At 40.1% G+C, this 15,426-nt stretch overlaps 2 protein-coding genes across 3 annotated transcripts; one reads left to right on the top strand and one right to left on the bottom strand.

Annotated features, from left to right (window-relative positions):
* The first annotated feature begins 703 nt into the window (after positions 1-703).
* LOC133415568 (post-GPI attachment to proteins factor 2-like) lies at positions 704-6,506 on the top strand. Its single transcript, XM_061701681.1, has 6 exons — positions 704-1,775; positions 2,318-2,498; positions 2,793-3,042; positions 3,186-3,292; positions 3,434-3,542; positions 4,696-6,506. The coding sequence occupies exons 1-6, from the start codon at positions 1,267-1,269 to the stop codon at positions 4,824-4,826; spliced, it is 1,287 nt and encodes a 428-aa protein (XP_061557665.1). The 5' UTR covers positions 704-1,266; the 3' UTR covers positions 4,827-6,506.
* rhogb (ras homolog family member Gb) lies at positions 5,604-14,570 on the bottom strand. 2 transcript variants are annotated; one of them, XM_061701684.1, is made up of 5 exons: positions 14,458-14,568; positions 10,272-10,333; positions 8,845-8,985; positions 6,854-7,024; positions 5,604-6,759 (listed from the first exon to the last, which is right to left on the bottom strand). In XM_061701684.1, exons 3-5 carry the CDS (start codon positions 8,971-8,973, stop codon positions 6,484-6,486), a joined length of 576 nt encoding a protein of 191 aa, XP_061557668.1. In that variant the 5' UTR covers positions 8,974-8,985; positions 10,272-10,333; positions 14,458-14,568; the 3' UTR covers positions 5,604-6,483. The 2 variants fall into 2 exon arrangements, with proteins under 2 accessions (XP_061557668.1, XP_061557667.1); XM_061701683.1 differs by lacking the exon at positions 10,272-10,333 and having other exon boundaries at positions 14,458-14,570.
* Positions 14,571-15,426: the final 856 nt, after the last annotated feature.

Below are 15,426 nucleotides of genomic sequence, written 5' to 3'. Positions count from 1 at the left end.
GTTACAGAACTCGCCTGCACGACTGGTTAGCACATCTGCCTCACAGTTCTGAGGACTGGCGTTCAAATTCCTGACCCGCCTGGGTGGAGTTTGCATGTTCTCCCTGTGCCTGCGTGGGTTTTTAAGCATGTATTTGGGGTAAAATTTTTATTTTACGTTTCATTTTCATTGAATCATTCAGGTTTTTTCTTTCTATATTCAATCACAGTTTTAATGTACAAACTGAACATAATGTTACTGTGTTTTTTTTTTAAAGTTTTACTTAAAAGGTTTGAGAACCACTGGTCTAATGTAAAGCCTACTCGAACTTTTAAGACTGTCTTTATTGAGAAAGTAATTTAACACTTCCGTCGTTGTGTCAACTGTGCTTTTATTTTTAAATCCGCTACCGGAAGTGGTTCCTGTCCCTTATCGGTTATGGACACTGGATGTAAGGGTAAACTTTGCCCGTAGCAGAGTAAAGATGTTTTTAATGGGTCGTTCATATTGAAGTCACCACAACAGTTGAGAGGAAAGGCAAAAAAATGGAGTTAATGTTTTTAATTTGATATCATAATTACATTTTGTGTAGCAGATAGGTCTACTTCGAAGCTCCGTTTAGCCGCCGAGCTAGACCGAGCTAACTGGACTCTTAGGAGGCTGAACGCGGTGGAATGTCTCGGGATAACACGCACAGAGAGCAGTAAACGTGAGTTTTTGACGTGGAAGGGATTTAATTACACACAATAGTGATGCGCAGCGACGTTGAGTCACGTCACGGGAAATATTTTTACACGCTTGACTGGATTACACACTTTAAGACGAAATGGAACACTGACATAATGTAGCACTTTGTTCCGCTGGCTGTCGTTGTCAGCTTCGATTAATGAGCATCCAATTTAAAAAAAAAAAAACAACAACAACAACAACAACAAAAACCATTTATTTCAAGGCCGTATAAACATGAGGTTTGCGTATGTTGCAGATATTAGAGTGAAGTGGAGGCCCAAAGCAAATAAAGAAGACATACTGTGATTTTTTTCACGATTTAACACCTACCATATATTTTTAATAATCGAATGGCAATGACCTATGGGATCCCTCAAGGGTCAGTTCTTGGACCCCTCCTGTTCAGCGTGTATATGCTACCCTTGGGTCAAATTCTTCAGAGCTTTAATTTTGACTATCATAGCTATGCAAATGACACACATTTATATCTGGCAGTGTCTCCACGTGGCTACAGTTCAATTGAGGTGTCGTGTCACTGTCTAAAACATAAATAACTGGATGAGCCAAAATGTTCTTCAATTAAACCACAACAAAACGGAGATAATTGTTTTTGGCAATAAAGAAAAGAGAATTGCTGTTAGTAAATACCTGGAGTCACTCTCTTTAAAAACCAAAGACCAAGTCCGAAACCATGGTGTTCTGAGAGATTCCGACCTGACTTTCAACAGTCATATCAAATCAATTACTAAAACTGCCTTCTACCATCTGAAGAACATATCCAGAGTGAAGGCTTGCATGTGTCAAGCAGACCAGGAGAAGGTCATCCATGCTTTTATCTCAAGTAGACTTGACTATTGTAATGGTCTTCTGACTGGACTCCCTAAAAAGAGCATTAAACAACTGCAGCTCATTCAGAATGCTGCAGCGACAGACTCGGGTCAAATAGTGGAGCACAGAGTCCAAAGCAAACATGGTGAAGCAGCATTTAGCTATTATGCTGCACACAAATGGAATAAATTGCCAACAGAAGTGACGTCAGCCCCAATTGTGAATGTTTTTAAATCCAGGTAACAAACTCGTTTTCTTTTTTCTCATGCTTTTTAGAGTATTTCCATTTTTAAATGATATTTCTTGCACTGTGTGCTGTTTTAATTGTACTTTTATTTATTTGTTTCTTTTCTTCTCTGTTTTAAATGTTTATAAGCTTTTATTTGTTTTTAAATGCTTTTAATCATGTAAAGCACATTTGGTTACCTTGTGTATGAAATGCGCTATATAAATAAATTTGCTTTGCTTTAACATTTCTCAAAATATCCTAAGGATCAAGAATTAAAGTACACTTTCTACACCCTGTTGCTTGAAAGTGACTCGAGTATGGAGCTTTGTCCAACCTAGCTGATCATGTCAGAAATACTGTGTAGACCGGCTGGCTCTCTGACAGACTTATTTTCAGAAATAGACCCATTACAAAAGATTTTCTTGACTGCTTAATTTCATATTATGCTTGAACAGGCATTCCAGAGATCCTATTGTATAGAAGCCATTAAAAAGTTTATTTTTCCATAATGTTCCCACTTAAACCCCTGACCCGGTTTCTATTTTCTGCTAGTACCCAGGCCAGGATGCTCCACCTCCCATACAGCAGTCTGGAACGGGATCGGCCCCTAATCCGGCTTTCCTACACCATCTTCGTCATAGGGATGGTTCTTCTCCCTGTGGCTGGCCTACTTTTGTCCCTGTTCATTTCTATCATATACCACTTTGAAGATGTCAACTACACGCACTGTCATGTAAGTTCTGACCAGAGGTGGCAAAAGTACTCACACTCTGTACTTAATTAGAAGTACAGATACCGGCATAAAAATAAACTGGTAAAGGCAGACGTGTTGATTCTAATCCTTATGCAAGAGTTTAAAAAGTACAGACTCTGAAATATACGTCCTCTTAGCCATTTTTCTGCTGACATCCGCAGAAGTCCCAGTACTAAAAACATGGCATCGTTTCATTTTTGATGGTGAGGTATCGCGGTACTTATGTAGTATCGGTATACTATGAAACTCTGTGCGTGTGTCACCTTCTACCAGGTGTCCAACTACCTCCCGTCCATCAGTGCTGCCATCAGCCACGTGCCGGAGCTCTACATCTGGCGCTTCTGCATCGGGCTGCACTCAGCGCCACGGTTCCTGTTGGCTGCCACGTATTTCAGTTTCTACCGAAATCGCTTTGCCGCCAGGCTTCCGGAGCTGCTCCTGAGCTGGCTGGCGTTCGTGTGCAACCTGTCTGAAAACTGTGCCCTGCTGCTCCTCACCTATGTAGCGTCCACAGAGATCTACAGTGAGTATGCCGGTTCATAAGATTACAGGACGTTTTTTTATATATTTTTTTGCCAATCAGTTTCTACACAGACTTAAAAAAGAATGTGTTTATTGTTAACTGTATACAAAATGTGTAATAGTATCTCGTTTTTCTCTCTGCAGCTGTTCACAAAGGCGGCTTCCTGACGTTCATTGTGAGCTCACAACTGTACATGCTTATTACATGCAGATTGTGGTATTTGATCAAGACACACTATGTGAACCAAGAGGTAAATTCCACTCGTGTTTGTGTGTTTTGCTTTTCTTGTTCGATAGATTTGTCTTGACACCACTGTGTTACGATGATTTAGAGTTACATTTGGAGGGGACGCAGTGCCTTTAATCGATTAAACATATTTTGTCCGGGTCAGGAGCTGAGGTCGTACAGGTGGAAGGTGCGCCTGCTCCTCTTCAACTTGAGCTGCTGTGTGGCTGCCGCGTACTTCTTCAGACGCCACAACATACACTGTGAGGCCGGAGGTGAGCCTATTTATGACTTGATGTCTTTAAAGACTCAGACTAAGTATGCATGTATTTTAATGAATGTACAGTATGCGTAGCCTTCTTAAAACTCTCCTTTTAAACAAAAATCTCTCCATATCCTTGATAAAATGAGTAGAACCTCCGAAGTAAAGCACAATCTGTTCTGTGATGCTTGTTGACTTTATAGCTCAATAGCTCAACTTTAAAAAAAAATAAAAAATAAAAATGTCCTATCTGAAATTGTCTGTTGCCGCAGAGTGTACTAATTTATGATGATACTTAAGGAGACTAGAGGCAATATTTTAAGTGATATTTTAACATTCTTAACATTTGACTGCCATACAAGTGACAAGAGATGTTAACAACTGTTGAATAAACACAAATAAAACTAAAACAGGGAGGTCCCGATCACATTTTTTTGCACCCAAATCTACATCACACCAATCTGATACCACATTGTGATAAAAAACTAAGCTATTATAGTTCCATTTGTAAATATGATACCTCAGTAGTATTTTGTCACTTCATGACCTTTGGGGGGTGGAAAAAAACAATATTCTCCGTTCAGTTGAAAGTTTCATGATCAGCCCCAATTTCAGATGACGTGATCAGATCGCACGGGTCTAAAAGTGAAGTTACAGTACTCACATTGACATTGAGAGTGTCACCTAGTGGCGTTTTATAAGTAGTGCTGAAATTCACAAGTATTGTGGAGTGGATAATCACTGTATTCGTTTGTTATTGTATTGTTCCTATTGTATTAAGCAATCAGACCTTTTCCTATGTCATGTTAAGTGTCATTGTTGGCTCTTTAAATTGTACCACTTTTGGGGGATTCAACTTTGGAGGTTCTATTGTACGTTTATGCATACATGTGCTAAACGTCCTTAAAATCAGCACTCGAATGGCTGTCGTTTTGTAATTGCAAAAAAATTCAATAGTGAGGATGAAGAACATGGTTGTTGACATACTCTTCTGGTAAATACCACATACAATTGGACAATTGATGGAATTTTGGAAAGTCTACAGCCTGCCCCATGTTTTCTGAAATGTTGATTTTCAATGACAACCACGCCAAAATGCAGAGGAGAAATAAATACTTGGTCTCATTGTGCCTACTTATTGACGCTGCTTGCTCTGCTGTCCTCAGTCTACACGCTGTTTGCTTTCTTCGAGTACCTGGTGGTCTTCTCCAACATGGCCTTCCATACCACGTCGATCTTGGACTTTGGGAAAGAATTTGTGGTGGTGGCCATACTGCCTGAAGACAAAAAATACTGAAAACCACAGGACGCAGTTTAAATTCTGTTTAAGTTTACCGTAGTTGTCGGGTGTGCTAAAAGTGATTGTTCCTCCCCTCAATGTTTAAGATCGCCAATCTTTATGTGAGTGGTCAACACTGAGTTGGACCTGGGAAGAATTTGCCACCACAATGTAGTTACCAGTTAAGCTAACTGTTAGCCTAGCTTCTTCAGTTTTTTTTTTCTTCTACTACCACTTGTTTTTCTTTGTATTTTCTGGAAGTCTGGATGCCCTGTGGCACTGTGCTGCCTCTCACAGGCCAGTCTTGGTACTACAGCAGACATCAATGTATGTGTGGCGTGCCGTTGAACGTGTTAGTTTCTATGATGTCTCCTTTTTTAAAAATGGTTACGATGATGTTTTGTAATCTTAAAGAGCCCATAAAAAGTCTAGAACCACAGTGATGTGAACAGTCAGTGTCGCGTTGAAATCTGATCAAATGTTTTTTACAGTTATATGACCACAGATCAGGTATGCGAGAGCTTTTCCCCATCAGGCGCCACTTCAGTTTTTATTGTCATCCTAGGGCCTTTATAAACATGTGTGTATACACACACACCTTGCCCATGAAGTCTTTTTACACTTTCCAGTGGATGTCTTTCGGAGTCTGTATCCATTTCTATTTTTTTAAATAAACCACAATACTTTGTGCCTTTTGATAAGGAACAACCATTTATCGGGGTTTATTGAACATATATTTTCAATTGCTTTTGTAATACGTTTTCAATATTAAAGAGACTTGGTGGACACCCTGTATCACGCAAAGATCAAACAAATATTTATTCTGATATATTATGGGTATTTTCGGTCATTTTGTAACAGCAGTTAGTTTTATAACTACATGGCGGGCCTTAGGTTCCTCTGACAGCTCGACGACGGCTTGAAAGAAAGGGAAAGAGTCTACAGACAGGAAGAGGAAACGGCTTCCCGCCTCCGAGGAGTCGCCGCGGCGGAAAAGGTGACATCCGTAAACGTAGGAGAATTCATGCCATCTCCGGTCGGCTCTTCCTCCCCAAAGGCCTCTGCAGGAACTCTTGTTGTTTGTCATTTTTCACAATCAAAGAGATTCTGAGACAATGTTTCACCGGAAACATTTCATTTCAACTTCAAACGTATAAGTATATGTATTTCATCTCAGGGAATAAATTTCAGGGCACTATTGAAAGACTTTCTTCACTTGTGATCACCCACCCCCCAATCTATTATTACTGTATAGTCTTTATTTCCATAGAAAAATATATTACAAAAGATCGGATTTTGTGAAAATGTTCATACATTTCTCAATATTTACTGATAGGAGAAAATCATACAGTTCTGCTGGCTCATTTTGAGGTGGGTGGGGTCAATTTTGAAGACCCACTTAAATTACCTGATATAGAATTAATATTTTTATTTCCAGTCATTATTTATAATTCCACCCATCCATTTTGTATTGCGCTTGTCATGTGTTGAGCTGGAGGCTAAACCAGTCTACTAAGGTCGAAAGGCGGGTTACACCATGGACTGGTCGCCAGCCAATCTCAGGCCATATATAGACAAATCACAAAAAAAAAAATCCTAATCACATTTTTAAAAGATAAAAACAAGTCTCTTAAGCACAAATGAGACCTGTTCAGTCCAGTCGGTGTTTTGGTTCTTAGAGCAGCACGCAAGGCCTCTTGGTGACGATGGGCTCTGGGTTGAGGAAGGCCCTGACGGCCTCGGTGAACACGTCCTTGATGCCGTCCTGATTGAGGGCGGAACACTCCAGGTAGCGCACGGCTTGGATCTGGCGGGCGAGCGCCACGCCCTGGTGATGAGTGACTGGCGCCTGGTTCTGCTCCTTCAGCTTCCTCTGGGTGTCTACGTCGTTTCGGAGGTCGCTCTTGGTGCCCACCAGGAGAATGGGGACGCCAGGGCAGTGGTGTGACACCTAAAGGGATGAGGCAATGTAAGAAAACCCCGAACACTCACCAAGAACTGTCAATCAAAGACGTCACGTCAGACTTTTTTTTTTTTTTTTTAACCTCAGGGTGCCATTTGTGTTTGACATTCTCGTAGGATGCTGGGCTTGAGATGGAGAAGCAAATGATGAAGACGTTGGTCTGCGGATACGACAGCGTCCTCAGGCGGTCGTACTCCTCCTGGCCCGCCGTGTCCCAGAGGTTCAGGCTGATGATTCTGCTGTCCACTGTCACCTGAATGCACCACGAGCACAAAGTAAGTACAGTGGTGCCCTGAGAAAGGAGTTTTATTGATTCTGTGACCATGCTGGGAACTCAAAACGCAAGTATCTCAAATCGTCTTTCCCCAATTAAATAAATAAATGGAAATACCATTAATCTATTACAGCCCTACCCTGCAACATGTATGTTTTTAATAAGGTAAACTCGCACGCTATAATATTGTACTTTATAAAAAACAGAGCAATAACAAAATTAAATAGAATGTAAAGAATTAAACAGTACCTGCATCATGATCTAATGCAATTCAATTCATCGTGGTGCTCTTTATGTGCCCGCCATGACCACGAGGATGCAGTACAATAAAATTATGCAGACACAAATGAAGAACAGTATTACTTCTGCTTCAGATGCTGTAATATTAGTTATTTTTCATATGGATAAAAAATATATGCCAAGGAGTATTTGTATAGTATTTTCTGTCTGCATGTGTTGCTCCAAAATTAGTACGACTATCGACGCTCACAGTTAAGCGTTTTCGATGGCAATTTCTATTACACAACCTCAATTCCAATGAATTTGGGATGTTGTGTTAAACATAAATAAAAACAAATTACAATGATTTGGAAATCATGTTCAACCTATATTCAATTGAATACACGACAAAGATACGATATTTAATGTTCAAACTGATAAACTTGAATGTTTTTAGCAAATAATCATTAACTTAGAATTTTATGGCTGCAACACGTTCCCAAAAAGCTGGGAGAGGTGGCAAAAAAGACGGAGAAAGTTGAGGAATGCTCATCAAACACTTGTTTGGAACATCCCACAGGTGAGCGGGCTAATTGGGAACAGGTGGGTGCCATGTGCCATGTGCGTGGGAAAATAGTCGAACAGTTTCAGGACAATGTTCCTCAGCGTACAATTGCAAGGAATTTAGGTATTTCATCATCTACGGTCCATAATATCATTAAAAGGTTCAGAGAATCTGGAGAAATCACTGCATGTAAGCAGCAAGGCCGAAAACCATCATTGAATTCCCGTGAGCTTCGATCCCTCAGGCGGCACTGCATCAAAAACCGACATCAATGTGTAAAGGATATCACCACATGGGCTGAGGAACACTTCACAAAACCAATGTCAGTAAATACAGTTCGGCGCAACATGCGTAAGTGCAATTTGAAACTCTACTATGCAAAGCAAAAGCCATTTATCAACAACACTAAGAAACGACGCCGGCTTCTCTGGGCCCGAGCTCATCTATGATGGACTGATGTGGAAAAGTGTTCTGTGGGAGTCCACATTTCAAATTGTTTTGGGAAATTGTGGACGTCGTGTCCTCCGTGCCAAAGAGGGAAAAAGGGCTTCGTAGTAAAAGAGTGCGGGTACTAGACTGGCCTGCCTGCAGTCCAGACCTGTCTCCCATTGAAATGTGTGGCGCATTATGAAGACCGGAGACCCCGGACTGTTGAACAGCTGAGGCAACATTGTTTGATTCTTTTGAATACACAACATGTAATTCTCTTTGTTTTGTGTTTAGTTTGACAGTAAAGTTAAACTGGGAGGAGCATTCAACATCGTGAAGTCTCTTTTTTGATGAATTGTTCACTATTTGCCAAACCGCTGCTTATTGTGATTGAAAAAAAAAATCAGACGAATGATGGCTCATATCTTGAAAATCTTGTGAGTTACGTCACTCATATCTCAAGGCCCCACTGAATATACAGTAGGTTGGTCTTGGACTGACTGGTCCGTATATCACGTATATCTATTGAATAATAATAGTAATTATTTAAAAAAAATAAACAAATACATTTAAAGATGAGAAGCACCTGGCTGCTGTAGTTGTCAAACACAGTGGGGATGTACTCTTTGGGAAAGGCTCCAGTAGTGTAGGAGATGAGGAGGCAGGTCTTCCCCACGGCGCCGTCGCCAACCACAACACACTTGATTGTCTGCATGATCACGCCAACCTGCGACAGACACACGCATATATAATTTATCTGATCGGCCCGCATATCCTAGCTAACTTTAGACAAGAGACAATAACAGTTAAAACTGTAAATATATAACAAACTATCCCAAAACAGTTTATTATCATTTCAGATTCATCTTTCAACATTACCCTTAAAAAAAAAAAAGGGAAAAAAAGACTTACACATGATTTTCATTTGAAAAATGCAAGAGCAAGGAAGTGTGCGTATACATGGACACATGGCGAAGACTCTCCTAACTTTCACCAACAACCCAGGCTAAACTTTGCTCTCCCCCTCTACAAAGGTTGCCTCTCACTCGAGATGTGTCACTTCAAAAAACTTCGTTGACGCCGACTCCGATTTAGACTGGCCTTTGGACAACGCAAATAGGTGAATTTGAATAGGTGAACTGACTAAGCAGGAGATTACTGTACCACCTTTTACATGACAAATCAATTCACACTTACCAAATGTGTGTACAGTTTTCTGAGATGGATGTGAACCTAGTCAAAGACTCTTACGAACACAAAATAACAAAATTAAATCACGATTGGGAACATTAAGTCAAACGAAGGGATGTTTAACACTTAAAGGGGACATTGTTTTCACAATTAAAAACAATTCCCGGGTGTCTTAACAACATGCCTGTGACATGCTTTTGTCAAAAGGATCAAGTATTATAGAATACTTACACCCTGTTATTCAAGCCTAGCAAAGCTTAGCCTATTTTGAGGGGGCGGTCCTATCTGTGTCATGACAGTGAGTGGAGGCTCACCCTGTCTGATACACGACTGAACCAATGCCGAGTACAGCTTGCGACTGGGGATGGGGCTAGAGGCCTGCGACGAGGTAAGCAGGGACGACTTGGGTAAAAGAAGTCCAGGGTGGAGTGTGGGGGTCATTTTGCACACATGAAGGCAGCACTACATACACTTTGCTTTCAATTTTTGATCACTTCTATGCATGTGCCGCATGCGGCGGAGCTCAAAGATCAGCAAACACAATAACCGATCCCCCACCCAAACCGTGTTGACCACTGCACAGAGGAATCGAGTATGAGCTACTTATCAGAAGGTAACATTCATTGGCAGATAACAAAAGGTTTACTTGGTTGTTTAATTTCATGCATGGTAGGTAGGCAGGCACTCTAGAGACCCAAATATTTTCCAAATTATGTCCTCATTAATGCATTTTTTTTGTTTTTGTTTTTTTGAGCAAACTGAATTAGAGAAGTGCACACAAATGCAGTATTTTTTGGGAGACACACAGTATTCTGCCTTTACCTGTCCGTCTTATTGGATTCAATTAATTATTTAGAGACTCGTTACATCCCATCGTCTGGCTCCTGAGAAGAGAAGAGAAGAGAGGAGAGTTTGTCCGTGTCAGTGTTTGAAGATCTGCAAATGCTACATTTTCAGTTACGAACATGGCCACAGAACAAGGCACTTCTGTATTACATGACAATATTACAAATTGTCTCTATTGTAGCTGGAGTCTTATATGATCACAATTGATTGATGTGGCAAGTCAACTTGATTCAAAGAATTACTGTCGGTTTGAGTAAAATCAAATCATTCACGTGATAATCACCTCTTCACCTGTAAATTCAACACAGACCTGGAGTATTAACTCAATTGGAGGCCAGTGTATCTTTGGAAATAGTATTGAGATCCTTGACGTTAGTTATGCGCATAGTTGCCGTGCAGAAAAAGTGATCGTATTATTCCTGTGGACATGGCGCCAAAGAATGAAATACAAACTGTGAGAATGCAGCTCAGCCCAGACTCCTGGGATATGGCCCCACCCTCATCTCACTCTGGGTGGAGGTCTGCTCAGTTCACTCATTCGACAAACTTCAACCTCCACTTGCACTTTGTTTTTAACAAAAACATTATCTTCTGTTGTTATTTGACATCATGTTCATAAGGTTTGCTCACATCTCCCAGATCCCATTAGCTTAGCCACACAAACCTCAACCTCCTCAGCCTGTTGAGAGAGAAGATGCTAGAATCTCCCAGTGGCCTACAACCAGCTGGAGTAGCTTCATCCATGAGGCTGCCAAGATGCCCTCCCAGCCACTCTCTAAGTCTTAGTCTTACTCACCCCAAAAATGTTGCAGAGAGATATGGAGTAGAATAGAGCAGGAAATCATGTGCACAAGGGAAAAATTGTAAAATACATCCATGAATTGTTACTATATCTACTGTGACTATGACAAGATGATGCATTTAAAATGCACTCAGGCTGGCTACGTGGTGACTCAAGAGACGATCAGGAGACTGATGAAAACACTGGACCCGCATGGTGTGCAACTGAGGCGCCGGGATCGGCTTCGCCGGCGTATGTGCCACAATCCTGGCCCAGCAGTAATCCGCCATTAGTGAGTCCGCAAAGAGTCACTTGCAGTTCGCAGGTTCTCGCGTGAGTTCGATGTGTCCCGATAACTCAGAAAAAAATTGGTCAGAAAAGCAGGTGGAAAAAAAATTGTCAGAAAAACGGGAAAAAAAACAAAGCCCTCAAAAAAATTACTCAGAAAAACAGGAGGTTATTTTTATCCAAGTGAATGCAATACGCTTACGAAATTAGGCACTACTATAACTACTACTATTATTACTAGGACTAGTATTCCTGTATCTAAAGTAGACATGCATTTTTCGCTAAAGTTTGAAAGAGTCCTTCAGGTTTCTGAACCTGCCTGTGACGTGTTTGTCAAAATACCCCAAGGATCAAGATTGCAGTGCACCTGTTTTGCCTCATACAAATGAGCCATTGCTGACCCAGCCCCATCTACTGCAGGGCCAATGTTGATCAACTACAACATCCCTCCATTTCCTAGAGCACTTGTCCTCATAAGGGTCACAGATGAGCTGGAGCCTATCCCAGCTGACTTTGGTCCAGAGGCAGGGTGCACTCACCTATGGGCAATTTGCCGTCAAGACGTAGAGGACTGTGAAAGAAATGTGTTGCAATGTTGGAATGTGGAAACTGAAACGTTAAACAAAAAAAAAGGAAGCTTTTCTTAAGCAAAAAGTCCTTGTGGTCTCATGTTGAAATGAAAACGACACGTTTCGAATGTCACACTTTGAGAAATTCTTCAGTTTCTTAGTAATAAAATGCCTGAAAACATTTAGCTCGTAATATATGACGGGGAAAAAATCTATCATCAGATTATATTGTTTCACTTCATGACTGAAATGGCCTCTGTTACGAAAAGGTTCCTATTACTATTACAATAAAACAAATCCTCATGTTATTTTCTAATAAATGCTATTAAAATGACAAGAACCGAGCAAGTCATGTGCGTGTCACAGTATGTTAATGTGAAAACTGCAAGCTGTAAACCGGCCGGACAGAAGAAACGATTGAGTGGAAGAAAGGGGAAGTATTGTGAACAGGGAAAAAAGAGGAAGAAGAATGAATATCAGTCAAGTGCAGCAGCTACAAGTGACTGATGAACATGTTCATTGTGTAAAAACACAACTTCAAAGTCATGTTAAATGATGATAGTGATGTCTTAGAATGTTGATAACCATGCTCTCAGGTTTCACAATATTGTTTTATAGTGTCATACACTGAGGGAAATTAATCATCAAACAATTTAGTATTATAATAACATTAAGCTATTATCTTTATTGAAAGTTTAATGGGACCGTAACGAACGAACGAGTCCTCTTTATGCGAGCATTATAAGGAAGTAACAAAATGCTTCATTTCCTTCTGGTCAGCTGAGCCCTCTATTTTTACTTAATCTCGCTCGTTTTTGTGTCTGCTGACCTGTTGAGGAACTGCCTCATCCCACGGACGAAGACTTGACGGGAACATTTCTAATAATAGCTCAACGTTGGCTTTCTTGCAGGTGCATCATCTTATTTTTGTTATTTGGTGTGTGTGAGTGGGGGTGGGCGGTTCTTGCAAAAAAGCAGAAATCCCAAATTTGTCGGGTGAGAAGTTCCCTCTCTCCAAAATGGCAGCTGACCTTTGGTGTCAATTGTGTGTGGTACTGTATTTTTTTTTTAAAACAAAGATAAGCAAAAGATGGTTATGAACAAAAAGTATACAGTATTTGTCTTTTTGACTCACATACGATTTTGAAATGCAACAATACCAATAGCATTATGCTAAATATGTTATACCAACAATCTCTTAGCTTATATGATAGATCGATACATAGACAGATAAGAAGAAGAAAGAAGTTATATTGCTAGCCCAGATATTGAATAAACTATCCATCCATTTTCTGAGCCGCTTCTCCTCACAAGGGTCGCGGTTGTATAAAAATAATAAAATATATAAGCTATGTAGCTAGATAAAACAGAGCGATAGAAGAAAACTCGCTTGTTAAACGATACATCAATAGCATCTTTGTAATTAAAAAATGAGCTTGCTTAAATTGGTAAGTTAAGTAGCTAGTCAAGATAGATCAATATTATGAGTAAACTAGTTTGCGTTAATGGTTAAGTAGCCAGATTGGACAGATAGGCTAACTAGCTAGCTAGCTAAAGAAAACTAGCTTGCTATAATAGAAAAGCTAAGCAGCTAGTCAAGATAAATAGATGCACTTCATTAATGAAAATGTAAAGGACGTGAATCCAGTTTTTATTTCTATGTTGCTGTGGTTTCATGTTATAGTTATACAATACCAAGTAATACTGTACTACAGAGAGATGTGCAGATAGGTGAACCTGTCTTTCCACTGATTTCACATTCCGACTGGAGTTCATGCGAGTGTGCGAAAGACATCCATGTTTACAGTATGCCATCTTGCTGACAATCGTGCCTCTCATAGTCTCTCAGACTGACAATAGAGGAACTGTGTGTGTGTGTGTGTGTGTGTGTGCGTGTGCGCGTGTGTGCGTGCGCGTGTGTGTGTGTTGAAAGTCAAGCAGGAAAGGTTTGTCACTGCTACTCTTCATCCAACGCCAGTAGCAGCAGCATCCAGAATGAAGTATGACCAACTATAATAATGTAACCAAAATCAGACGACCATCAAAACATATCATGGAATATAATAACAGTAATTTAAAAATGTAAAATATTCAAATTGAAAAAAAGAATCAACTGCTATATTGATTGTCAGTATTATTGAAGTACTTTATTGTTAATGTGTTCCAATGAGACAATTTTCTGTTTTTTTTCTCATAACAGTTGAATTACCCTTTAAATTTACATTTTACTGTTTTATAGTGGTATCCATTTGTCTTCTGCGGTTAAATCACCAGGGCAACCAATGCATACATGTACTTGTAATTCAATATTGTTTAATAATAGCTGTCATTTCCATAATTATCAGTGATGTTAACATAATTATATCATGGTTAATATGTGTTATGTCAACTTCTACAAACATGGTCCGGTGGTGGGCCACTTGGAATATCCTATCTTTGCTTGACTCAAGTTACTGTTTTTTCTGTTTGCTATTATTAAAATATGTATTCAGACACACTCACAAAGAGTCAAAAAGCTACTCACCGTCATCAGTCCTGCCCGATCACACCCGCTCCGTTCACTTCTGCTCAGTGTGTCTGTGCATGGTTGTGGTGTGTGGATGGGTGGAGCATGAAAGCAGCAGCAGCAGGAGGAGGAAGAGGAAGTTTACTGGCGTCCGCTCTGTGGATGTGTGTGCGTGTGTACTGGTATTCCTATCTTTTGTGAGGAGTTTAAGCGGTCCAGTGGAGGCCTCGGGACTCGCGTCGGTTGTGACTTAGTGGAAGCAGTTTGACTGTATCAGTGGTTCTCAACCTTTTTTTTTTTCTTTTTTTTTTAGATCTAATACTACCAAAAAAAAAAATACTTAGCTCTCCAGGTACTTCATGACCAATAATAAATGCAGTAGGGTAATAGGCCTAAGTCCTCATCAAAAAGGACACAGAAGTGAGAAGTGAAGAGTGAGCCGACGTGGTTTTCAAGATACAAGCCGTTGTTTAGATACAAACCGTACTTTTGCTTTGACTTACAAGCTAAAACTTTGAGATAGGACCACTGTATGGTGGCAGGGAATTCAACTCACTTCACGACAGGCAACGGTTTGGCATAGTGAATAAATATTCAAAGAAAGAGGCTTCAAGTGGTTTAATGCACCTCCCAGTTTACTGTCAAACTAAACTATATCTTTATCCTTTGTGAAAAACACTAATATTACTTACAGTGGTTGAGTGAAACTCGTCTTCGTTTGTTTACATGACTGTATTATACTTCCTCCCGGTGGCCAAGTCGCACACCACCACTTTACATTCTATTCAATGATGTCATTGTTTTATGTTGTTATAATGTACAATATTGTAGATTGCTATTTTTCTTATTAAAAACATTACTACAATTTTTTATGGGGCAGGCTGGAACGGATGAATGGCATTTCCATTTATTTCAATGAGGAAAGATGATTTGAGACGAGAGTTTTGCGTAACAAATGTGGCCATGGAACAAATTCAACTCATATCT

The sequence above is a fragment of the Phycodurus eques genome, chromosome 17, assembly GCF_024500275.1.
Source record: "Phycodurus eques isolate BA_2022a chromosome 17, UOR_Pequ_1.1, whole genome shotgun sequence".
Classification (NCBI taxonomy): Eukaryota; Metazoa; Chordata; class Actinopteri; order Syngnathiformes; family Syngnathidae; genus Phycodurus; species Phycodurus eques.
The sequence above is the reverse complement of the archived record's forward strand: the minus strand, read 5'-3'. Positions and strand labels throughout refer to the sequence as shown.

Bases quoted from the DNA above. Each gene is read 5' to 3' on its own strand.
- LOC133415568 (XM_061701681.1), top strand. From the start codon at position 1,267: ATGAGCCAAAATGTTCTTCAATTAAACCACAACAAAACGGAGATAATT. The intron at 2,499-2,792 runs GTAAGTTCTGAC...ACCTTCTACCAG, and splicing joins TCAACTACACGCACTGTCAT to GTGTCCAACTACCTCCCGTC. The intron at 3,293-3,433 runs GTAAATTCCACT...TGTCCGGGTCAG, and splicing joins CACACTATGTGAACCAAGAG to GAGCTGAGGTCGTACAGGTG.
- rhogb (XM_061701683.1), bottom strand. The intron at 7,025-8,844 runs GTGCTTCTCATC...TGGTGCATTCAG, and splicing joins TTGACAACTACAGCAGCCAG to GTGACAGTGGACAGCAGAAT. The intron at 6,760-6,853 runs GTTAAAAAAAAA...TCATCCCTTTAG, and splicing joins AACACAAATGGCACCCTGAG to GTGTCACACCACTGCCCTGG.